Source organism: Lepidochelys kempii, chromosome 6 (assembly GCF_965140265.1).
Source record: "Lepidochelys kempii isolate rLepKem1 chromosome 6, rLepKem1.hap2, whole genome shotgun sequence".
NCBI classification, from domain to species: Eukaryota; Metazoa; Chordata; order Testudines; family Cheloniidae; genus Lepidochelys; species Lepidochelys kempii.
In genome coordinates, this window is record NC_133261.1 from 39,962,420 (window position 1) to 39,988,812 (window position 26,393).

The window sequence follows — 26,393 nt, forward strand, 5'->3', positions numbered from 1 at the left end:
AAACCCCCTGTACTTGCTTGTAATATATTCATTGTGGTCAATACTAAAGAATATGTAGATAATTATTTGTTTTGCAACAAACTCAGCGATCAAATACTTTATAAATTGTGATCAACAACGTTCTTTATAAAAAACATTTCTACGTTTAATTTTGCTGATGACCCAGTGAATGAAGGATTTGGCTTGTACGCTCACTTATTTTTTTTCTCCATTTGAAAGCAGGCACTGTCACAAACATAGCATCAGAGTAAAGCTTTAAACTAAAATAATCTCCCTCTATCTGTTCCGTCTAAATAAAGCCATAAAAGAGCTTAAATTAATGCTAAAGTACAGCAAAAACCCACAACATTATAGGAAAGTTCTTGACTACAGTTCTGTAACAAACCACCAACAATGTTCATTATCTCCCAAAGGAAAATTTAAAAAAAAAAAAATCAAAATGTGTGTTTACAAATGAAATATAAATTAAAGAACTCGTCGCAAAAATATAACGTTAGTTAGAAATATGAGCTAGCATTGGCGAAGCAATTATGAGTTGGTTCTGATTGCTTAGTAAGGACACAGTCATTATCCTGGTTACTCACCAGAGCAGTAGTGTGAGGTGTAGCCTTAAACCCCTGCCTGGGCTACCTCTATGGCTGGTATCAGCACAAAGCTGCCTTCCCTCCTGTGCAAATGGTGGGGAGTGCGTGGTGCAGCTTTGGCTTCACCTGCCCTACTCAAAGAAGCTGGTCATTGCAGCCACGACGGTGTGGAGGTAGAAGCAATCTTCACCCAGTGAAAGGTTGGCGCATCTTATTGCTCCCTGGAGCGTGTATGTGTGCCTCTTTGCGGGGGGTGGGGGGAAACTCAGAGACCAAACTGAGACTCTGAATCTCAGTTCAGACTCTGGCCTGCTTCTGGAACAGCACAACTATGTGCTGCTCCTTTGGCAGGGCTTGTGGCAAAGCCACTATTCAACAATAAATTTAAAGGCTACATCCAGGCCTACTTTGATAGTTCAGAGCTACTGTAAAGATCAGCCCCCTGAGGACTGCTCCTGCTTAGAGGAATAATCATGTACAGCTCCTGTGTCACCCCCATTTCCAGCCCAGGTGCAAGGGGCCTAGCTGGGAAAAAGGAAGCTGCACTGGAGCATCCCTAAGATCCCTCAGAGATGTCTGGGGGCCAGAGAGGTCCCTGAGGTCCATGGGCAGCAAGGTATAAGAGAGAACATCCCTGACATACACAGGGCTATGACTAAGAGTAATGGGATCAAATTAAAAAGGGAAAATACAGTCTTTTTTATGACATTCAGCCTATCTGACCACAAGAACAATTAGGCTGTAGAACACTCTCTCAAGGGAAGTAGTGAAAGCCTTATCACTTAAGGTTTTTAATACGGACTAGATAAAAGTTTTTCATATCTAATGCTGGAACACATTGAGTCTCATGGCAAACCATCATATTGGAGAGGTCACAGAATTATGCATTACTCCAGCAAGCCAATCAGTGCTGTGGGAAAAACATGTATGTTAAAATGTATTTTTACATTTACTGCCTCCCCACAGCCCTATCAGTGGTGCATTCAAGATATAAAACTGCACTTAAATCCATGTTCATTTAAGCTTTTCCATTCATATGCAATAACCTTGCAATGCCCAATAAAAAGAAAAATAGGACAATTACATATAGGAAGTCAAATCTGTAGAAGGGACCTCCTTTGTTTTTATAACTGAAATCAGTTGGGATTATACTTCTGATTCTGATTATTGGATGCAATCAAAGAATTAGATGTCTAAATGCAGACATCTGCATGCACTATTGATTCAGGAAATTAGAAGCCATTTTGTGGCGGGGGAAATGTGGCCTATTATTTGCACTTTGGTCACTCAAATTAGCACAAAACGTAACAATTTAGAACGCTAACATTACGTATCAACAGTACAATATGTTCACAAAAAGTTTTTACAAGGAACTAATAACCCATACAGCCATTAGAAATGAAGACCTCTACATAAGTGATTGGGGCTATGTGCCCTATAAATGTAAATGACTGCCTGTAGAAAATAAACTCATGAATATTTCTTAGAGACGTAATAAAGCAAATTCTGCCCTCAGTCAAGAATGTGCAAATCCCATTGAAAGAAAATGTTGTCACTACTAATGTGATGGTAAGGGCTCAGTGGGAATTACAAGCATATAAAGGTGAAAGCAGAATTTGATCCAATTTTTGAAATCTACAGAATATGCAAAGGCTTTTAAGGTTAGAGTCTTGGAGTAATAAAGAGGGATTGGACTGTAATTAATCCAGACTCCTGAAAATGTTGGTACTTCTTATATTTCTCTTTAGGTAATTTCCCCATCATCTGTATTTTTCCATTGATTATCCTAATTTTCTTTGACAGTGATAGTACATTATAAAAAACTTGCTTGAGTAGTTGGATGTTAGTGGACAAATAATTTCTGATTTGATTTTGTATATGATATGCTAATCCAATTTCCAAGAATGCTTCACAAACCTGCTCTCTAGAATATATTAAAAACACATATAAAATGACCTATATACAGGTCCCTCATATCCTTTCCCTCGAATGTTTCTGTAGGTTCCTAAGATGCATTATTAATGACAGTACTTGCTATTTATTTACTCTGGGTGTATTTCCAGGAATCAAACTCAGTTGCTTTCAAAGATACCATAGGATGAGGTTCTGTGCCCTCAGGAAAAATCTTTCATCATGGAGACCATTGGCATATTCCTCCAGCTCACTTAAAATAAACCTTGCGACCATATTTTCCAGTATATTGCAATGCTATAGTAATTCAGAATATAGACCAATATGCAGGTCCTAATTTTAAGCATGTGCGTAGTTCCATAGAAGTCAATGGGACTACTCATCCACCTAACTTCAGACATGGCTGAACAGGGACCGTATTTGGGAGAGAACTGAAAAACACTAGGGCAGGAACACTGGGTTTGTATTAATTTCTTTGTAAATTTTAAAAGCTCATAAATTCAAGGAGACCTTAAAGAATTTAAAGTAAACAGAGGAAGAATGAGTAAAATGGGTAGCAAAATATAAATAAAAAATAGGAAAAGAGAAGTTATAAAAGTGAGAGGAAAATAAGTGTTATATTTCTTTCATGTGCATGCCTTCTGTTAGAGCCCCCTAACTAAAAACCACAATGCCCCCTGAGAGAGGCAAGCATTTTTCTGATTTTACAGCTGGAGAAACTGAGGCACAGAGCGGGATATTGAAATAAGTGTAAGGATGTGTCATATCATATACTTATAAAAACATATGCTACGAAATGCAAAGATAACCTGGGGAGATGAGCTGTCTTAAGAAAACTAGTGCAAAGGGATCCAGTTGTGACTAGGTATGCGAAGACCTGGGGTTCATTTTGACTCAATGTGCATTTTTGCCTTGGTTGTTCGTGTCATAAAGCAACTCTAATTTTGCAAGTGAATTTCTTTATGTTTGTTATAATTTTAACAAGTCTGGCTGAAGTATCTCCTATTTAAATACAAACAGGGATCAGATGCAGTAATAAAAATGGGAAGTCATATGGGGAACTGATTGAACTAGCAATGGGAAGCTCTGATAAAGTGATTCTCTCTCAAGATTTGTGCTGGGATTTTATCAGGTCACTGCTAACAAATCAGAATGCTTAGCAGCTTATACCAATTGGAGCCTAAAATAATACTGTGGAAGACTGGATACATTTGTTTTCTCTCACAGAGTATTAAAAAAAAAACCCACCCCAAAAATGCAAACTGCAAATGTAGTTAGCAGCACCCTATACTGTACAGCACACCACTGTGTACTTTAAAGGACTACTTTGTAAACTGTGCAAGTCCGATGTAACTCCTGGGTAGTTCTAGGATTACTGCAAGGATAATTTTAATGAAGACATTTACAGCCCTGTCCCTCCCCTCTCCCTCTTTCTACTTTAAGAAAGTCACCTGGACTCCTTTGTAAGAATTTCTGCTTTTCACTTGCTACATTAAATATTTTTTCCCTATGGTCATTTGGTGGGTCCAACTTTTTACAGGTAATTCTCTGCAATCTTGCTGTTTTCTGAGCATGAAGAATTTACTTCAGGTTAATTTTTTAAGACCCTAAATCAACAATATGGGGACGGTTCTCAACAGCTCCGATCTCTTACCCAGCACAGGTGTGGGGAAGAAGGGGAAAGTGGCTAGGAGCCACCTTTACTCCTTCCTCTCTCCTGTGGCCAGCAAGGGGCCAACTGACCTCTCAGAGCAGCCACAGGGAACTAGTGGAAGGGGATGAGGGTGGAAATGCCAGGAGAGGCTGGAGTAAAGTCAGCCACACCAGCTTTTGCCAGCTCAGGATTCCTCAATTTGGAGGAATGCTCAGTTGACTCTTTTAGGGCAGTTTTAAGGTTGCTTATGCAACCCTGGCAGTGCACAGTGACCTTAGCTAGGCTGAGGATCTGGCCATACATGTCTGTACAACATCTACAACAACTAGGCTAAAATCTGAGACCTCTGGATCCCACTGTAATACATCCAATAACGACATCTGAAGCATCTATACATACACAGAATATTCATAAAAATACATTTCCCATAGTATAGGTCTGTAACGGACTGTACAGTTGTTATATTAAAGCAGAACCTTTGTTCAGAAAAAATAATATAGTAACTTGTACAATAATTGTCACCATCTTCTTTAGTTTGATTCACATTGTATCACTGGTTTTGTAAGGCAACAACTAAAGTCCCAAATCTTTGTTGGTAAGCCTACGTGTAGTCCTTCTTGTCTTAGCAGATACATGCTTTTTTGTTTCCTCTTTCTCAAAGCACATCATTTTTACAGTTATCTGTTGAACGCAGCATTTTTTCTCTCGTAACCTGAGTACTTAACCCTATTAGCATCAATGGAAAATCTCTGAACGCCGAGCCATTTACAGTAAATGTGCACTGACACCAATTAAAACAATACACCATCTCAGATGAAAGGGGAGCAGCAAATGTTTCTTTAAATCCCCAAAACTTGTGCCTGACTTTTCAAAAGAGGAAAACAGTGTTCAGCTCCCATTTAAAATATGTGATTAACACTCTATTTGAACAAAGTTTAAAACAATATTTTGGTTTCTGAAATTCAAAGGAATCTGAGCTGCAGTCTCCCTTGTTCATTTGCCGTAATGTCAGAGGACCTGGTTTACTGCTGCCTTACATTGTGTGGAGTGATTTATACTGATGGGAAATGTGTCAAAAACACCATCAGTTCAGAATTGTAGCATTTTACCTTTATTTGTACTGGTGTCACTGGCTACAAAATATGCAGGGCAATGGTGAATCTGGCCCAGAATGAGTAAAAAGCACAGCGACAATAAATGTACTATACCTTGAAAGGGTTATTCCCCTTTTTTTCACTTCATGACTGTGTAAATTGTTTTTTCCCCCTTGGCTGAAATTTCTCATGCTTAAACTAATCTTTTTCCCTGATACTTTTCATTTTTTGGAAGTTTGAACAAAATCAGTTGAGTCACTTTCATGTTATCCAAGCATGAAAAGTTAGATGTGTGCCTCTTAAGAAATTAAGCTACGTTTTTGAAGCCTGGTTTTTACCACCACCACTGAAACCAACCAAACAAAACGCACAAAAGTTTTTAGTTAATGTCAAACTTGCTGGGGACTTAGCCCTAGTAAAGGACAAAGGAATGACATGTTTGAAGAAACCTAAGCTGAGGTTTTCACAGAGGCCCAAAGGGGTGAGGACTCCAGCTCCCACTGAACCACAGCTCCTTTAGGTTCCTGTGAAAACCCAGGCCCAATTCACCAATTTTTTAAAAAAGTGATTTAATATAAGGGCTACAGTTTATTCAGAAAAATGCAAGCCCCCATGATGAGATTGGTTTTAAGATGAGGTCACAACATGTTATTAATCATAATATGGGGTAAAATGTATAGTCCATGTTGAAAAGATTTTCTGTGAGCAAGGGTGTGTCTAGACGAACAGTTAGCCTGTGGCAAGCTGGGGTGTGTATCTACAGCACACTAGCATGCCACATACTAAGTGGCAGTAGCAGGGTCCACACAGCCAGTTAGTGTGCCACAGGCTAGAGCATTGTAGATTTACACCCTGGCTTGCCAAAGATTTCATTTATACAAGTCCCAAGTTTGGCTTCTGTGCTCACGTGGTTGGCTGAATGCCAACCAGTCCAGACATCTTTGCTGTTTTCCACTTTTGTTTTTCCTATCGATAATTTATTATGCAGCTAAGCCACCTATATCTGGTGTAGAGGAATCAAGCAGAGTTAAAAATGCACTTAGTTAAGTAAAGTATTGATGAAGAGGACCGTTAGCTTCCACTGACATAAATGTAAATTGTACCCTTTCACACTGTTCCTTCAAAAACCATCACATTTCCATGGCCAGATTTCTTGGTTTCTTGATTGCAATCAACTATTTTTAATTTGATTAAATAATAAAGTCTGATTTTTCCATTACTGTATAAAATCCATCGCTTTTGCTCAAGATGTGTAGAGTTCTTCATGTCTAATGTCCATCACTAAACCACAATATTCACTGTTTATTCTATTTTAGCAGATAGTGATAATTTTAAAAGGACGTAATTAAGAATAACATCTGATCTTATTGGCTTATCCTCAAAATGTGCAATCCAATATGACAGTCAAGAATGGGCAACTTTATTTAGTATTTCTACTGTCATTATTCCACTCAGTGTGACATTAATGAAAATTCACCATGATTAATGGTCTAGCCCTTTTATATAACTCCCTTATCTGCATAAACGTTTCCTGATCATTCTTCTCATCCTCCTCCAAAGGTCCACAACAGCTTCCAATGACCTTTTTAAATTTTTTATTGTAAGTTTCTAGTGCTGGATCCTTTCACTCTTTTATCTACAGGAAGGGTGAAGAATCCAATCCAGAATGTGCTGTAGCGGCATAATGTCTTTTTTGACATAATCTCCAACATTTTATTGCAGAATTTCCTAGTCCTTTGACTAAACGCTTCATACTTATATTTCAGTAATTATCAACAAACTGGAAACCAGGCAGTGAGCACTCTGTGGCTGCAGGACATGCTCAGTGAGGAGCACATGGAGAGCAGAAGCTGTGGAAAAGGTGGGGGTAATCTGAGAAGGGTGAGACATGCCACACCAGAGGACCCTGCAGAAATGTGCAGAGACAGACACATCTACCAAAGAACTATGACAGACCAACCCTGCCAAATGACTGGTCCCTGGAGAATTCTCTGGCGTGTTGGACTCCAGCAAGAAAATGGGTGAAAAGATATACAAACAAAACAAAAAGCAGTGGCAAAAAAACCCGTAAAAATTGCCATCTGATGTACGGGACTTTGTCATCCAAAATATACATATTGTCCTATTTGTAACGGAAGTGCAAACCACAGTAATTTGCCACAAAATTCACCATTCTGAGAAAAGCAACATTGTCTCTAGTGGACAGAAGAAGACCACTATCACTTACCTTCGGTGCTAAACTGTTAACGGTCCTAAACCCAAAATCATAGTACACTTTTGACTGATCTTCTTACAAAACACCTGCTTCTCTGGCAATCCAGAGTCACATACCTGTGTGACAAAAGTATACAGCTGTTTCTACAGACTCCTAAGACATGCCCCACATCAGATGTTTGACTTGGGAAGTGATAAAGGACTGGGAGAGGGATCTACTAGAGGAAAAGTCCACAAAGAATCAGCACATACTTGCTGTTGCCCTGATTCCTCTACAGCAACCGAACACCCATTCCTCAACTGCAAAATTTTTGTTGGTTTTAATTAAACTCACTTTCCAGGTGACTATCTCAAAGACCCCATAACTCCACGTAAGATGGTTTTCACGTGCATATCTATCTAAGGTACTGATGTGGCCCTCATTACCATAGTATCTGAGCATCTCAGAAGTCTTTAATGTATTTATCCTCACAACACTCCTCTGCGGTAGGGAAGTGCTGTTACTACACCATTTTACAGGTGGGGAATTGAAACAGAGAGGCTAAGAGCCAGCTTGTTAATGGTATTTAGATGCCTAAAGATGCAGATAGGTGCATTTTTCAAAAGTGCCTTGGAACCTAACTCTCATTGAACAAATCCTAGTAGGTGCCTATCTGCATCTTTAGGTGCCTAAATACTTTGAAAATCTGGTCCTAAGTGACTTGCCCAAGTCATTTTACACATGAAGTCTGTGGTGGAGCAGTGAACTGAACCTGGATCTCTTAAGTCCCAGGTGTGTACCCTAACCAATAGACCATCCTTTCTTCCATATAGGGAAAATTATGTAACAAATAAAGATATTGTACATCACCATTTTTTCCAGGTTGAAGAGTTTAGGTAAGCATATAATTTACTGGGAAAATGCATCTGAGCATGGAGAAACTTTCTAAAAATAGCATTCACATATTTTTGTACAAGAACTGCCATAATGAAAACAGTAGCATTACTAACCATCAGCCACACACCACATATATTTTTCCTTTATAGCCACACTCTTGTCAGCTCTATTTACTAACAAATGTTTATGTATTTTTAAATGGTTTTCTTTTGTGTCTGGCTTGACAGGATTTTCTGCTATCTGAGAGGAACATAGTTTGGGTGGCTGATGTAAAACTTGCTTACATAGTAAAGAGAGTATGACACAATTAAGATGACTTCATGCTTATTTTTGCCCAGAAGAATCTGTCCCCAGCCCTATATTGTAGCCAACATCCTTCCAGTCCTTGAAAACTCATGAGTCTCTCTTCAGAGCCCATAAATTCCATTCCACCATTAATTCAATGGTATTTCTTATGTGAGTAAATCAAGCTGGATTTGGCCTGTCTGCTATTGAAGGGGTACTGTCTCCCTCTTTTGGGAGTTGAATGCACTGTCTTCTTACCATCCATGGATTTGACTGGGAAACCAAACTTTATGGGGAATTCATTTTCTTGACAATCCCACATTTGAACGATAGAAATGTGAGTTAAGTGCAAATTAACAGCTTCCTAACATAGTAGTTACTCTGTAAAAAGAAAAGGAGTACTTGTGGCACCTTAGAGACTAACCAATTTATTTGAGCATGCTCGGGGGTCGCATAACTAGTTATGCGACCCCCGAGCATGCTCAAATAAATTGGTTAGTCTCTAAGGTGCCACAAGTACTCCTTTTCTTTTTGCGAATACAGACTAACACGGCTGTTCCTCTGAAACCTAGTTACTCTGTGTAATAGATCAGGTTTGCAGCAAATACTGAAAACTCATCCTACCATAATGGTTTAAGAAATAATGAGCTAAAATAAGAAATACAGAAACAGTTTTCTTCATTATGGAAAGTAATACAAGAAGACTAAGAATCTCATATTCTTGCAGCGATGTATGCTCAATGTATATAACTTTACTGAGCACGGTATGTTTTTAAAATGTTCCCAGACAGAATGCCAGACATCATGTCTGCATGATACTTTCATGAATAGTCAGGTGTCTTCTACAAAAAATCTCAAAAATGCTTGTTATTCAAAGTGATTTAGGCTACCTCTTTACATATGGTTCAAATAACTCACAATTCTAAGTGATAATTGACTTAAGCAGCGGTCCTTGGGAATCATTACTTAGGATACAAGAATGTGATTGATACCTGAGTATATACAAACTAGAGAAACTAGAAATAGACACAATCACTTCTTGAATGCTTTTTGACAGAGAAGTGTCTGTCACACACAAAGTATTTATTTGAACCAAATTATTCTTAAAATTATTAAATGCATGTGTATAATATTTATTTGGTGAGTTATTCTACCTATCTTTTAGCAAATTTTAAAGTTCTTGTTACAAATGTCTGCAATCTTTTAAAATTAGAGTTGTTTTAAGTGAATGAAGTTATCACGGCTGAAAATAGATCTTAATACAAATAACCTAGACATATGAAAATTCTGCTTCGTTTATTTTACATGGAAGATTTTTTTACCTAACCAGTTTTATTCTCCTTATTGGATTGCTCAAGCTATCTTAGTTTACCCAAGTATTTGTCAGTAATTTACATCATGAAAGCTGTCTCATATTAATCAAGTTACTGCAAAATCTTTGTTTGAAAGCATTAGACATTGAAGAATAGACTGAAATTGGAATAACTGAACTAACTACTGTAAGAATAGTAAATACATCATTATTACTGTGCAGTGACGAGTAGCTGAACTGCCAGTACAATTTAGAGTACTGCAAATACTGTCCAGTTCTCAGTTATTTTAAATCTTTCTAAAAATGGTTCTGCTCATTTTAATTTTCCTTCACACCTGTGAAACCTTGATTTGACGCAGTATAGAAATTGAAATATAGTATTAGAAACGACAATATCCACCTGCTGAAGTGAAAAAACAGATTGACAGAGCCAGAAGAGTACCCAGAAGTCACCTACTACAGGACAGGCCCAACAAAGAAAATAACAGAATGCCACTAGCCATCACCTTCAGCCCCCAACTAAAACCTCTCCAATGCATCATCAAGAATCTACAACCTATCCTGAAGGACGACCCATCACTCTCACAGATCTTGGGAGACAGGCCAGTCCTTGCTTACAGACAGCTCCCAACCTGAAGCAAATACTCACCAGCAACCACACACCACACAACAGAACCACTACCCAGGAACCTATCCTTGCAACAAAGCCCGTTGCCAACTGTGTCCACATATTTATTCAAGTGACGCCATCATAGGACCTAATCACATTAGCCACGCCATCAGGGGCTCATTCACCTGCACATCTACCAATGTGATATATGCCATCATGTGCCAGCAATGCCCTTCTGCCATGTACATTGGCCAAACCAGACAGTCTCTACGCAAAAGAATAAATGGACATAAATCTGACATCAGGAATCATAACATTCAAAAACCGGTAGGATAACACGTCAGCCTCTCTGGTCACTCAGTAAAAGATTTAAAGGTGGCAATTTTGCAAAAGAAAAGCTTCTAAAACAGACTCCAACAAGAAACTGCTGAGTTTGAATTAATATGCAAACTAGATACTATTAACTTGGGTTTGAACAGAGACTGGGAGTGGCTGGGTCACTACACATATTGAATCTATTTCCCTATGTTAAGTATCCTCACACCTTCTTGTCAACTATCTAAATGGGCCATCTTGAGTATCACTACAAAAGTTTTTTTCTCCTGCTGATAATAGCTCATCTTAACTAATTAGCCTCTCACAGATTGTATGGTAACTTCCAACTTATCTGTATGTGTATGTGTATATATATATATATATATATTCCATTCTATGCATCTGATGAAGTGGGCTGTAGCCCACAAAAGCTTATGCTCTAATAAATTTGTTAGTCTCTAAAGTGCCACAAGTACAGATACAGACTAATACGGCTTCTACTCTGAAACCTGTCACTGAACACTGAGATTCTGGTTTGATTGAACTCAGTAAAGCTACTTATAGGTTCAAACTGCTATCTGGAAGCAAACATTCTTAAGCTTTAAAACAAATGAAAACACTGAACAACTAAGATGAGATAATTTAAAGTAGTGAATCTATGATTCCTGGTTTCAGACCAGCAGTCACAATTATATTTCACTGGAAATACTGTTGAAATTAAGATTTGCTAAAATTGATGTACATACATGCTTTTGTCCTAAATGAATCCAGTTTCAAGGGGAGGAATCTAATCATATGAATAGTGTAACCACCTGAAAGAATGGCTGGAAATTGATGACACCAGTTGTTGATTTCTTCAAAAATCCTAATGATTTAGGAACACATAAAACCCCATCGGGTTTTACCTTTTAGCAGCCTTCTACATTACTCTGCAGAAAAACACTTAGATCAGGTCGTTGCTTGAAACTAAAGAATAGATTCTGTGACTGAGTCCACTCCTGTCCTGAACAATCAGAGCTATTGCTTTTATCCTACGGGAATGTTTCCCCTCTGAAGTTAGAGCAGAAGGGGTGTATATGCCCTGGGGAGTGGGTATGAGGAGGGACACATTCTTCACCTCCCTTGTTGTTCAGTGGAGGTACCTAGGGGTAGGGTGAGGCTGTTGATTTAGCATCTCCCCAGGGCTGGGGTGTGATGGGAAGTATTGATTCCTCACCTCCCCATGGCTGGGTGTGATGGGGGTATTGATTCTGCGTCTCCCCATGGGTGGGGCGGGATGGGGGGTGTTGATTCTACGTCTCCCCATGGGTGGGGCAGGATGGGGGTGTTGATTCTGCGTCTCGCCATGGGTGGGGCGGGATGGGGGTGTTGATTCTGTATCTCCCCATGGGTGGGGTGGGATGCGGGGTATTGATTCTGTGTCTCCCCAGGGCTGGGGCGGGATGGGGGGGTGTTGATTCTGTATCTCCCCAGGGCTGGGGTGGGATGGGGGGTGTTGATTCTGCATCTCCTCATGGGTGGGGCGGGATGGGGGGTATTGATTCTGCATCTCCCCAGGGCTGGGGTGGGATGGGGGTATTGATTCTGCGTCTCTCCAGGGCTGGGGCGGGATGTGGGGGGTGTTGATTCTGTATCTCCCCATGGGTGGGGCGGGATGGGGATATTGATTCTGCGTCTCCCCATGGCTGGGGTGAGGAGCATTGATCCTGCGTCTCCCGGACTCCAGACACCGGGGAAGGCGTCTTGGGGGAGTGGGGTTTCGCCCCTTCCCAGTAAGTTAGCGACACAATGAGGGTGGGAAGGAACTAGGGAGTATTGTTTTCTCCGAGCATCCCCCGCCCTCCGGCCTGAGCAGCAGCGTGTACCTGAGTCCGTGAGCCGGGGCCGGGCTCTGTCCCGCAAGTAGTAGATGAAATCCAGGCAGTTCTCGTTCTCCACCGCCCCGCTGGAGCAGAGCTCGGCCAGCAGCTGCAGCGCTTTCTGGCAAATCTCGTCCTCCCTGCCGCCAGGCATCGCCCCCCAGCATCCTTGGGAATGGAGCCGAGCTCTCCGCTCACACTGCACGCGGCGGCTGCCTCTGCCCGCCGCCCGCCTGCAGCCGCCGATGCCACTGGGCAGCCGCCTGCATAGTTGGGAGCCAGCCGCAGCGGAGGTCCTCCCCCCCTTTGCAAGCCCCCGCGCCCCCTCTGCTCCGAACTGAGCCTTTCTTGGGGGCTGCCCTGCTGGCTCTGCTCTGGAGGGAGCACCAGGCTGCTCCTGGCAGCAGGAGGAGGATCCCACTAGTTGCATGCGGTGCGATAGGAGGCAGGGAAGCGGCCGGGGCTCTCTGAGCCTGTCCCCCGCCTGTGCTCCGAGCGGCGCGGGCACAGCTCTCCCCAGCGGCGGGAGCGCTCAGTGCACAAGCGCTGCCATCCTCCTCCCAGTCGTGGCCGAGGGGCGGGAAGGGGCCAGGGACCAGCCCAACGCCGGATAATGACACCCAGCCTCTGCTGGGCTGGGCTTAGCCTGCTCCCCTGGGGGCCTGCTCCGGAGAGCGTCCCACTCCGGCACAAACTTTCCCGCCCGTCTTCCAGGGGAGGAAACATGAACATACTTGTTGTGGCAAGTGATGGGCGCTGACACACGCTGCCTTGCTTGCGGCCAGATGAGGGGCGCGGGCCCACACACACGCACACTCCAGCACATATACTCAGTTACTGACATCCAGATCTCTCTCTCTCTGTCTCACACACACACACCCCTTCCCCACACGCAGCTCATAGGGGCCGCACCCCCTGGCTTGAAGTGGTTTCCATCATATACAGGGTTTACAGTTTGGTTCAGTGGCTCTCAGCACCCCCGCTATACAAATTGTTCCAGCACACAGAGGTGAAAGGGGCGGGGGTAGGGGGCGGCGGGAGCCCCCAGCCCTTTAAAATTGCAGCTAGAGCCCCAGGCAGCAGGGGCCAGGCAGTGTGGCTGGGCTGGCTGGCGGAGGCTGACCCCAGCCCTGCCCCCTTCCATGTGAGGCCCTGTCCATTCCAGGGGCCTGGAGCCAGGCCCCCATACAGGTAAGTCTTCTATGTTACTTTCACCCCTGCCAGCACTCCTCACACACGCACACACACACACACAAAATTATGTCCCACAAACCCCCCACCCTGACACACAGTTAAGTCCATCTCTCTCTCTCTCACACACAGAGGCATATATACTCAATTACTTAAGTCCAGATGTCACACTAACACAGACACTCAGTTACTTATGTCCTGGTCTCCCTCTCTCTCACACACACACACACACACTTGCTTATGTCCAGATAATGGACGCACGCACACACACACGTACACCTACTGATTATCTGCTTATTTCCAGATTTTAGGCAAACAGGAAACACACGCATACGTATATGGGGTCCATATACTCATTTGCTTATTTCAGTCGATGGACAAATACAAAATTCTGAGATTTGGATGTGTAAATTAATTCAGTGAAACCAAGAAGTGTAAATCACAAAGATGAAGCCATGATTAAGTGTGTTGAGCAGAGGGTGATGGGACAGAAGATCAGGAAGGAGGGAGAGCACAAAATGCAGGTGGGGAAGAGGAAGGAAAAAATGAGAGAAGAGCAGATAGGTACAAAAATACAAGGAGTAAGGGTGAAGAAGTGTCAACATGGGACAACGTCAAAAGCTCTGCAAAAATAGAGGGACAGGGAGAGAGGTGCAAAGTCCAGGAGTGGCAACAAGGTTAAAAAATGGGGGGAGGAGGAGCGGAGAAGGAAAGGAATAGGCAATAAAATGGAGGAGGGAGTAGTTCAAAGAGGCACAAAAAAGAGGAGGGATGTGAGGAGAAGCCCATAAAAATGATGGTAAGGAGGACAGAAAGAGTTCGGAAAAAAGGAGGGGGCAAAAATGAAGGCAGATATGAGGAGAAGGTGGCACAGGGATTTCAGGGGAGCATGAACAAGCCTTTTTCCTCAGGAGGCTGTACACAGGAAGAGAAGGGGTATATCAAATAAGAGAGAGATGGAGTGGAAATGTGGGAGGACAAGAAAAAAGCAGAGTGGTGCTAAGAGGCTGTAAATACTGCAGGCAATCCATCTCTTTGGGTAAACCTCATAGGAAAGCAAGGGATGCACTTTAAGAGAGTTCTGGGTCACATTTCATTGTATATCTGGGTTTTCTCTCTGGTTGGAAAGCCAAACCTGTCTTCTGTCAAAGACCTCAGCTTCTAAAGATTAACTAGAGAACAGAAACAGGAACACTTTGAAATCCTAAATCATAGTTCAGAGATGTCTGTATTGTAGGAAAACATCAGAAGTGATATAATGTGTAAAAATAAACCTTAAATGAAGGGCCTGATCAATATAATCTCTGGCAAACCCTTGGGAAAATTTCTTTTCTCTTCTTGTTCTTGATGAATCAAGTCTATGCTTCTTTTCACTGCCTTTAATTTTTATAAACAGTTTGTAAAATACCATATGCTTTTTGTGTCTCACTACCTACTCCCATTCAGAAATGATTACGTTCACTGAGCTAATTGTCTTGCAATTATTTTCTATAAATAATGCATGCACTTACTGTCTGGAACCAAGTGGTAGAGAAAATATTATAGTTTTATGACTGTATGGTGGGCCTATTTTCAGTTAGTTTAGAAGTATAGGCAAGAATGACTTTTCTGAAACTGCTGAATGTGAGTTAGGAGCAGATTTCATACTGTGCAACCCTTATTTTTCTCATTTCTGGTTCTGTAGTGCTTGCCACAAGCTTCCCATTGGAGATTTAACACTAGCCACAGTCCATAGTCTCCATTTAAAAAAAATTCCAGCATCTTTAATGGGCTAATGATAGGCTCGCCGTTTAAAGTTTAACAGTTGCTGTCATAAATATAAAGGGAAGGGTAAACCCCTTTGAAATCCCTCCTGGCCAGGGGAAAGCTCCTCTCACCTGTAAAGGGTTAAGAAGCTAAAGGTAACCTCGCTGGCACCTGACCAAAATGACCAATGAGGAGACAAGATACTTTCAAAAGCTGGGAGGAGGGAGAGAAACAAAGGGTCTGTGTCTGTCTGTAGTCGTCTTGGCCGGGGACAGAACAGGAATGGAGTCTTAGAACTTTTAGTAAGTAATCTAGCTAGGTATGTGTTAGATTATGATTTCTTTAAATGGCTGAGAAAAGAATTGTGCTGAATAGAATAACTATTTCTGTCTGTGTATCTTTTTTGTAACTTAAGGTTTTGCCTAGAGGGGTTCTCTATGTTTTTGAATCTAATTACCCTGTAAGATATATACCATCCTGATTTTACAGGGGGGATTTCTTTATTTCTATTTACTTCTATTTTTTATTAAAAGTCTTCTTGTAAAACACTGAATGCTTTTTCATTGTTCTCAGATCCAAGGGTTTGGGTTTGTGGTCACCTATGCAAATTGGTGAGGCTTTTTATCCAACATTTCCCAGGAAAGGGGGGGTGCAAGTGTTGGGAGGATTGTTCATTGTTCTTAAGATCCAAGGGTCTGGGTCTGTAGTCACCTAGACAAATTGGTGAGGCTTTTTACCAAACCTTGTCCAGGAAGTGGGGTGCAAGGTTTTGGGAAGTATTTTGGGGGGAAGGACGCGTCCAAACAGCTCTTCCCCAGTAACCAGTATTAGTTTGGTGGTGGTAGCGGCCTGTCCAAGGTGTAATATTTTGTACCTTGGGGAAGTTTTGACCTAAGCTGGTAAAGATAAGCTTAGGAGGTTTTTCATGCAGGTCCCCACATCTGTACCCTAGAGTTCAGAGTGGGGGAGGAACCTTGACATGGTGGCAGGGGTGGGATTAACCTGAAATCATTTTGAGATCCAGTTGAGATTTTTTGAACTAGAAATACAGATTTTAAAAAGGAATTTTTAGGAAGTCCAGAAGGCAGCTTTGAAACTGAAAGCAGCTTGGTTTCTCTCTGCTTTGTGGCCAAGCAGAGACAAAAGGGGATTATCTTGTGAATTGCAGGTTTTCTTTGCCTGGAGGCAGGGTACTTAACTCCTGCAGGGAAATTCAGTCTTCCAACCCAGAGGTTTTTTTTTTTTCTTTTCTTCCTAAAAGTAAATAGGGGGTGTGTGCTCTACCCATTTGCCTGGAGACAAAAGTGGCAGGGTTTTTTTTAGGATTTTGATTTTTTTTTTGTTTTACAAGGAGCACAGGTTTGAAAAGAAATTTTTTTTCTTCTTTGGGCTGGGTAAGCAGGTTTCCAAGTAGTTGGAGGTTTTTTGCTTTAATTTGGGCCCAGAGCAGAGACAAGGGAATTGTCTTTTTCTGTAGGCTGACAATCACTATCAGAGAATAGGTATTCTATTCCAGCACAGCAAAATTTTACAGCCAAGTTTTGTTTGTTTATTTCTAAACCTCGGGTGTAAAGTTAGTTAAAAACAGAGAGGTTAGAATGGCCAAATCCTCAGCTCGACTACAGCTGGAATTAGCCAAATTGCAGGCTGAGGAAAAACAAAGGGAACATGAAAGACAGATAGAACTCATGCGGCTGAAGGAGGAGGAGAAGGAAAAAGAGAGGAAGCATGTGGAGGAGATGGAGAGGATAAAGGCCCAGCAGAATATACCAACAAACCCTAGCAATCCTTCTCCAGGTACCACTTCCCATCCCAGAAAGTTCCCCACCTACAAGGCAGGTGATGATACTGAGGCCTTCTTAGAAAACTTCGAAAGGGCCTGCCTTGGGTACAACATCTCTACTGACCAATACATGGTAGAGCTGAGGCCGCAGCTCAGTGGACCCTTAGCTGAGGTGGCAGCTGAAATGCCTAAAGAACACATGAACAAGTATGAACTGTTTAAATCCAAGGCGAGAGTCAGAATGGGGATAACACCCGAGCAGTCTCGTCGGAGGTTCAGAGCCCTAAGGTGGAAACCAGACATGTCATTTACCCGACATGCCTACCACATTGTAAAACATTGGGATGCCTGGATATCAGGAGCAAGTGTTGAATCTCCAGTAAATTTGCCCTTCCTAATGCAAATGGAACAATTCTTAGAGGGTGTTCCTGAGGAAATAGAAAGATACATCCTAGATGGGAAACCCAAAACTGTAATTGAGGCAGGAGAGATTGGAGCCAGATGGGTGGAGGTGGCAGAGAAGAAGAAAACTGGTCGCAGTTGGAGCGGAGACCAGAAGGGACCACCCCAGACCACACCCTATTACCGGGGGCCGCCCAAAGCCCCACCTACCTCCCAAAGAACCCTCCAGACCCCTTATCGTCCCACCACCCCGTTCTCCAGCAACCCTCCTCGCCCCAGTGACCCGTCAGCTGGACGATGTTTTAAGTGTAACGAGCTGGGGCATGTAAAGGCCAACTGCCCCAAGAACCCCAACAGATTACAGTTCATTGCACCGGAATCACACCAGAGGTCCACAGGCCCAGATACCTCCCAGATACCCTTGGAGCGGAGGGAAACTGTGAGTGTGGGTGGGAAGAAGGTCACCGCGTGGAGGGACACCGGAGCACAAGTGTCAGCTATCCATGCTTCCTTAGTGGACCCCAATTTAATCAACCCAGAGATCCAAGTGACGATTCAACCCTTCAAGTCCAACTCTTTCAATTTGCCTACAGCCAAGTTGCCTGTCCAGTACAAGGGCTGGTCAGGAATGTGGACTTTTGCAGTCTATGATGATTATCCCATCCCCATGCTGTTGGGGGAAGACTTGGCCAATCATGTGAAGCAGGCCAAGAGGGTGGGAATGGTCACCCGCAACCAGGCTAAACAAGCCGTGAGGCCTAGCTCTGTTCCGGAAACTTCTATCAGGACCCAGTCAGAGGTGATGGACCTGGACCCCAGGCCAATGTCTGCAACAGCAGTAGTGGATCCAGTCCCAGAGACCCAGACGGAACCAGTCCCAGAACCGGAACCAGCCAAACAACCAACACCAGACCCCGTGTCAGCACTGAATCCAGTACTTGCAACCTCAACACCAGAGGGCCCCACCGAACCTGAACTGGCAGCAGCCGATAACCCTACACAAGAGGCTCAGCCGGAGCCTGAATCCCAACATAGTGCACCAGCGGAGAGCGGTTCACAGTCAACAGAAACAGCTCCATCCCCTATATCGCTTCCAGAGGGACCAAGCCTAGGTCCACAATCCCATGAGGAACTGATGTCTCCAGCATCAAGGGAACAGTTCCAGACCGAACAGGAAGCAGATGAAAGCCTCCAGAGAGCGTGGACGGCGGCACGGAGCAACCCACCGCCTCTCAGCTCTTCTAATCGATCCAGGTTTGTTGTAGAAAGAGGACTTTTATACAAGGAAACTCTTTCTGGGGGACACCAGGAAGACTGGCATCCTCAGAGACAGTTGGTAGTTCCAACTAAATACCGGGCCAAGCTCTTGAGCTTAGCCCATGATCACCCTAGTGGCCATGCTGGGGTGAACAGGACCAAAGACCGTTTGGGGGGGTCATTCCACTGGGAGGGAATGGGCAAGGATGTTTCTACCTATGTCCAGTCTTGTGAGGTGTGCCAAAGAGTGGGAAAACCCCAAGACCAGGTCAAAGCTCCTCTCCAGCCACTCCCCATCATTGAAGTTCCATTTCAGCGAGTAGCTGTGGATATTCTGGGTCCTTTTCCGAAAAAGACACCCAGAGGAAAGCAGTACATACTGACTTTCATGGATTTTGCCACCCGATGGCCGGAAGCAGTAGCTCTAAGCAACACCAGGGCTAAAAGTGTGTGCCAGGCACTAGCAGACATTTTTGCCAGGGTAGGTTGGCCCTCCGACATCCTCACAGATGCAGGGACTAATTTCCTGGCAGGAACTATGAAAAACCTTTGGGAAGCTCATGGGGTAAATCACTTGGTTGCCACTCCTTACCATCATCAAACAAATGGCATGGTGGAGAAGTTTAATGGAACTTTGGGGGCCATGATATGTAAATTCGTAAATGAGCACTCCAATGATTGGGACCTAGTATTGCAGCAGTTGCTCTTTGCCTACAGAGCTGTACCACATCCCAGTTTAGGGTTTTCCCCATTTGAACTTGTATATGGCCGTGAGGTTAAGGGGCCATTGCAGTTGGTGAAGCAGCAATGGGAGGGATTTACACCTTCTCCAGGAACTAATATTCTGGACTTTGTAACCAACCTCCAAAACACCCTCCGAACCTCTTTAGCCCTTGCTAAAGAAAACCTAAAGGATGCTCAAAAAGAGCAAAAAGCCTGGTATGATAAACATGCCAGAGAGCGTTCCTTCAAAGTAGGGGACCAGGTCATGGTCTTAAAGGCGCTCCAGGCCCATAAAATGGAAGCATCGTGGGAAGGACCATTCACGGTCCAGGAGTGCCTGGGAGCTGTTAATTATCTCATAGCATTCCCCACCTCCAACCGAAAGCCTAAGGTGTACCATATTAATTCTCTAAAGCCCTTTTATTCCAGAGAATTAAAGGTTTGTCAGTTTACAGCCCAGGGAGGAGACGACGCTGAGTGGCCTGAAGGTGTCTACTACGAAGGGAAATGTGCTGGTGGTGTGGAAGAGGTGAACCTCTCCATGACCCTTGGGCGTATGCAGCGACAGCAGATCCAGGAGCTGTGCACTAGCTACGCGCCAACGTTCTCAGCCACCCCAGGACTGACTGAACGGGCATACCACTCCATTGACACAGGTAATGCTCACCCAATTAGGGTCCAACCTTACCGGGTGTCTCCTCAAGCTAAAACTGCTATAGAACGGGAGATCCAGGATATGTTACAGATGGGTGTAATCCGCCCCTCTGAAAGTGCATGGGCATCTCCAGTGGTTCTAGTTCCCAAACCAGATGGGGAAATACGTTTTTGCGTGGACTACCGTAAGCTAAATGCTGTAACTCGCCCAGACAACTATCCCATGCCACGCACAGATGAACTATTAGAGAAACTGGGAAGGGCCCAGTTCATCTCTACCTTGGACTTAACCAAGGGGTACTGGCAGGTACCGCTAGATGAATCTGCCAAGGAAAGGTCAGCCTTCATCACACATCTCGGGCTGTATGAATTTAATGTACTCCCTTTCGGGCTGCGAAATGCACCCGCCACTTTCCAAAGACTTGTAGATGGTCTCCTAGCGGGATTAGGAGAATATGCAGTCGCCTACCTTGACGATGTGGCCATATTTTCGGATTCCTGGGCAGACCACCGGGAACATCTACAAAAAGTCCTTGAGCGCATAAGGGAGGCAGGACTAACTGTTAAGGCTAAGAAGTGTCAAATAGGCCTAAACAGAGTGACTTACCTTGGACACCAGGTGGGTCAAGGAACTATCAGCCCCCTACAGGCCAAAGTGGATGCTATCCAAAAGTGGCCTGTCCCAAAGTCAAAGAAACAGGTTCAATCCTTCTTAGGCTTGGCCGGTTATTACAGACGATTTGTACCGCACTACAGCCAAATCGCTGCCCCACTGACAGACCTAACCAAAAAGAAACAGCCAAATGCTGTTCAGTGGACCGGAAAGTGTCAGAAGGCCTTTAACAAGCTTAAAGCGACACTCATGTCTGACCCTGTACTAAGGGCCCCAGACTTTGACAAACCGTTCCTAGTAACCACAGATGCATCCGAGCGTGGTGTGGGAGCAGTTTTAATGCAGAAAGGACCTGATCAAGAATTCCACCCTGTAGTGTTTCTCAGCAAAAAACTGTCTGAGAGGGAAAGCAACTGGTCAGTCACTGAAAAAGAATGTTATGCCATTGTCTACGCTCTGGAAAAGCTACGCCCATATGTTTGGGGACGGCGTTTCCACCTGCAAACCGACCATGCTGCACTAAAGTGGCTTCACACCGTCAAAGAAACTAACAAAAAACTTCTTCGGTGGAGTTTAGCTCTCCAAGATTTTGATTTCGACATCCAACATATCTCAGGAGCTTCTAACAAAGTGGCTGATGCACTCTCCCGTGAAAGTTTCCCAGAATCAACTGGTTAAAATCGTCCTTGAGATGTGGAAAATATTGTTAGTCTTTATGTACTTGGTAGTATATTTAGAGATGCATGTGTCTTATTAACTCTGTTTTCCTAGAGCTCCAGGAAGAAATCCCAGCCAGTGTTTCACCCTAGCTGAGATTTGGGGGGCGTGTCATAAATATAAAGGGAAGGGTAAACCCCTTTGAAATCCCTCCTGGCCAGGGGAAAGCTCCTCTCACCTGTAAAGGGTTAAGAAGCTAAAGGTAACCTCGCTGGCACCTGACCAAAATGACCAATGAGGAGACAAGATACTTTCAAAAGCTGGGAGGAGGGAGAGAAACAAAGGGTCTGTGTCTGTCTGTAGTCGTCTTGGCCGGGGACAGAACAGGAATGGAGTCTTAGAACTTTTAGTAAGTAATCTAGCTAGGTATGTGTTAGATTATGATTTCTTTAAATGGCTGAGAAAAGAATTGTGCTGAATAGAATAACTATTTCTGTCTGTGTATCTTTTTTGTAACTTAAGGTTTTGCCTAGAGGGGTTCTCTATGTTTTTGAATCTAATTACCCTGTAAGATATATACCATCCTGATTTTACAGGGGGGATTTCTTTATTTCTATTTACTTCTATTTTTTATTAAAAGTCTTCTTGTAAAACACTGAATGCTTTTTCATTGTTCTCAGATCCAAGGGTTTGGGTTTGTGGTCACCTATGCAAATTGGTGAGGCTTTTTATCCAACATTTCCCAGGAAAGGGGGGGTGCAAGTGTTGGGAGGATTGTTCATTGTTCTTAAGATCCAAGGGTCTGGGTCTGTAGTCACCTAGACAAATTGGTGAGGCTTTTTACCAAACCTTGTCCAGGAAGTGGGGTGCAAGGTTTTGGGAAGTATTTTGGGGGGAAGGACGCGTCCAAACAGCTCTTCCCCAGTAACCAGTATTAGTTTGGTGGTGGTAGCGGCCTGTCCAAGGTGTAATATTTTGTACCTTGGGGAAGTTTTGACCTAAGCTGGTAAAGATAAGCTTAGGAGGTTTTTCATGCAGGTCCCCACATCTGTACCCTAGAGTTCAGAGTGGGGGAGGAACCTTGACAGTTGCCATCTAATTTCTGAAGAATAAGGATAAGCTTCTTATTCTCTAGACCTACTCAAGCAAGTGATCAGATACCAGGATGATGAGTGAACTATGAAAGCCTAAATCAGGATTCACACAAGAAGGCAGCTCTTTTATGCTGCCTTCTTGTTTTCCAGAGTCTAAGATATATTTTTTTAAAAATGAAGTCGCTAACTGTTACAATGGTTGCTGAGATACGCTCAGGTCACACTTTTGAGGGTAAGGGATGCTGTGACATCAGCCTGTGTTTGCAGAACCTGCAACAATAGTTCTGAGAGGTGTAATCTGACCCATTCATCTCAATGGGGACTGAGATGCCAGTGTTAGTACTTTAAATGTTAACATTGTTAACTCATTGCTCATCAGAGCATTTAAGAATGGAGAGGGAAGATAATGTTAGATGAAGACAATGAAGGTCTATTGTGCATGACAGCTTATTTTGGCCCCACCAAATATGACCACTTTTCTCTACAGCGCAATCAGAAAGGAGCAAAGTGCAAGGAACCCAGCAAATCCCAAGTTGGGCATCAGAGCCCCCTCGAGGGAGAGCCAAGCTCAGGAATCCCAGCAAGGCATGTGAGCCTTATGTAAGCTCCTTGGGGCAGGGACTGTCTTTTTGTTTTGTGTTTGTACTGTGCCTATGGATCCTGGGCTATGATTGGGATTCCTAGGCACTATGACAATACACATAAATAAGGCTAGTAATAAGGGAAGTGTGGGATAGAAAGAAATAATTTTAAATTGTTGGACGCCAAGTAATTTTATTTTAAAAATTACTAAAACAATTTAGTTTAGAGAATCAAGAAATGGTAGGCCAGCTCTTTCTAATTGTGTCTCTTATTGCCATCTTGGGGATGTAACTCTCACTATTTTAGTCACAGCGTTATTTTTTAAATTACCTTACAGAACACCATGATTGAGACCAAACAAAATAATCACAGCGATTAACCATGGCTATTTTATCATTCAGAAAAGGAAAAAAAACATTAAACGAAACAACACAAATGATAGAACACAATTGATAAACTGGTTACTTTGGTTACAATCTCTTCTTTATTTCTGTCTGTGAAGACATTTTAGCAGAGTTTACACCTTTGAGAAGGGACTAGCTAGGGGGCAGTCTTCATTTGGTAAGTTAAGACCAAAGTATATTGTTTCCCAAATTACTGTGAATTCAGTCTTAATATCTTATTAGATACTTTAAAACTGTTCATGTGGAGGCAAAATAATTTAAGGGCAAGTGAAACCTGTCCAGTTATTAATAATAATAATCAGTCAGTTTAGAGATGGACACAGGAAGCAATTGTAATTAAATCCTATGACACTGAAGGAGGTATATAAATCAGTACTTAGAAGAAGCCATTTAATGAACTGTCTTGAGACAGGCCAAACATGAATATTAAGAAATTTATATTCAATTAAATTCCACTGTTTTTTCTCTGTTTGCCAATGTTTAGCCTTGTCTCCTCTTCAGGACTATATAGTCTAACCATTTGGTGATTAAAATAAGAACTGTAAATATTTTAAGTTACAACAGCATTTCCATATCCCAACAAGATTATTACAAGCATTTTAAATCAAATTTCTTGGCAGTGTTTTAGCTAACTTTCTCTTACTGTAGCAGGTGAGCACCCACTCCAGCCCTGAAAGGATTGGAAAAGCCCTGCAGAGGGCTAGGGCTGGGGAAGGGAGTAAAACCCCAGCTGATTGGGGGAAGTGGTGGCCGCTGAGGGCCACGCCCCAATCAGGGCCCCGCTGGCTCTATAAAAGCTTTGAGCCAGCAGTTCTAGCAAAGATTCTCTTTAGCTTGGACAGAGAGGGACCTGGCTGTAAGGGCTGAGAAAGTACCTAGATTGGGAGCAGAGCTGGGGAGCTTGGGCCTAGGAAAGCCCTAGGCTGCAGGCCTGGGAAGGCCTATTAGGTACGGGGGTTGCGGGGGCAGCCACTGGTAGGCAGAGGCAGCAGGTCTAAACCCCCTTGCCTGTGATGAGTGGCTTATACTGCAGTCTGCCCCAGGGAGAGGGGGCTAGTTGGTGACTGGCAGTAGCCTAAGACTGAGGTGAGGTGGGGATAGTGGGTGGGGGTTCCCCTGGGAAGGGGAGACCCAGAACTGTGGGAGTACTGCCTGGGGGCCTGGGGTGGTGAGATACTGGCTGGAAGAGGGTGCTCTGGAGGCTGGATGCTAATTCCCTGAGATGACCAGCAGGAGGTGCTGCTGGGTAAGTCTGTGCCTGTGATACTTACCAATCCATGTTGAAGTATTGGAGAGGGTTTCTTGGGTTAGCATCTTCTTTAGTCTTGGCAGCTTGCTTGTAGACATAATCAGGATAAGTTGATGAGTGCTTTGTGCTTCCTGTTAATGCAGGTTGGCAGAAGGGGTGTATGTGTGTGAGTGGTGCTTGCGTTGGTGTGTGTTTTTTATACTTCCTTCCTATTTCCATGAAATTAGGAAAATACACTTCTTACAGGCTGGGTGATTCAAAGTTGGTTGCTGTCATTCTTTCATTGGCTCCATGCCTTTGGGGTTTGCTGAGGTGACACCTTTAGCTCCTGAAGATGAAATCTGCCTAATGCATATTCAACATTTAATTGTCTTTTTTCTACTTGTGCCAGGAAAGCATCAAATAATTTTTAAACTTAGTTTTAACTCTTTTTTATTAAACAATTTTCTGAGATAGTCTTTCAATTTCATTAGAATTTGATAGGAAACAAAATTCTGTTTTCCGAATGTCCAACTTCCTGTTCATGTAAAAGTTTTCAGTTTTTGAAGCAGTCTTTTAATATTCAATAATTTTTAAAGAAAGTCAGTAGTTTAAGTAGTTGTTGAAACTAAATGATCACTTTTGGAAGGATGATTCTTCCTGTGTTGGATTAGAGAGTTATTTGAGCAGTGCCAGTATTTAATTTTTTTTCCATTAATATAAATATTCTATACTTAAAATGGCTTCTTACATTAGTAATTAATTTAGCAAGGTCCTTAGAATCCATGTTGGAACATAAAAGCATTTTGTAATTTACATGGCAATGATATTAGGAGCTTTGCATTTAGCTAACATATTTGGAAGCATGCATTTCATAAAGACGTTTGCCATTTAAACATTTAAGAAATAAAGAAAAGGTTTAAAACATTCCAACAAATGTTTTCCCTCTAGAGGCTTAAAGACACAAGAAGCGATTTTTCTTGCAAAAGTGTGGAGGTTGATAGAGGCACAATTTACCTGTGGATTTATAACACAACTCTACATTCCTTTTTCCATCAGGTTTCAGAGTAACAGCCGTGTTAGTCTGTATTCGCAAAAAGAAAAGGAGTACTTGTGGCACCTTAGAGACTAACCAATTTATTTGAGCGTAAGCTTTCGTGAGCTACAGCTCACTTTGAGCTGTAGCTCACGAAAGCTTATGTTCAAATAAATTGGTTAGTCTCTAAGGTGCCACAAGTACTCCTTTTCTTTTTTCCATCAGGTCTTTCATGTTTTAGAGAATGTTTCACATGATTTGCTTTCTTGATATAAGGATTACATTTGGACTAGTTGGTATCTTATACA

The 26,393-nt window shown here is 42.9% G+C and overlaps 1 protein-coding gene across 4 annotated transcripts in view; it reads right to left on the reverse strand.

The window, feature by feature from the left end:
* SYT9 (synaptotagmin 9) overlaps positions 1–13,226 on the reverse strand; it is a 109,547-nt gene extending 96,321 nt beyond the window's left edge. For all 4 annotated transcript variants that reach the window (XM_073347692.1, XM_073347693.1, XM_073347691.1 and 1 more), the window contains exon 1: positions 12,722–13,226. In XM_073347692.1, the coding sequence (XP_073203793.1) occupies positions 12,722–13,145 (424 nt within the window). In that variant the 5' untranslated portion in view covers positions 13,146–13,226. The remainder of the gene's footprint in view (positions 1–12,721) is intronic.
* Positions 13,227–26,393: the final 13,167 nt, after the last annotated feature.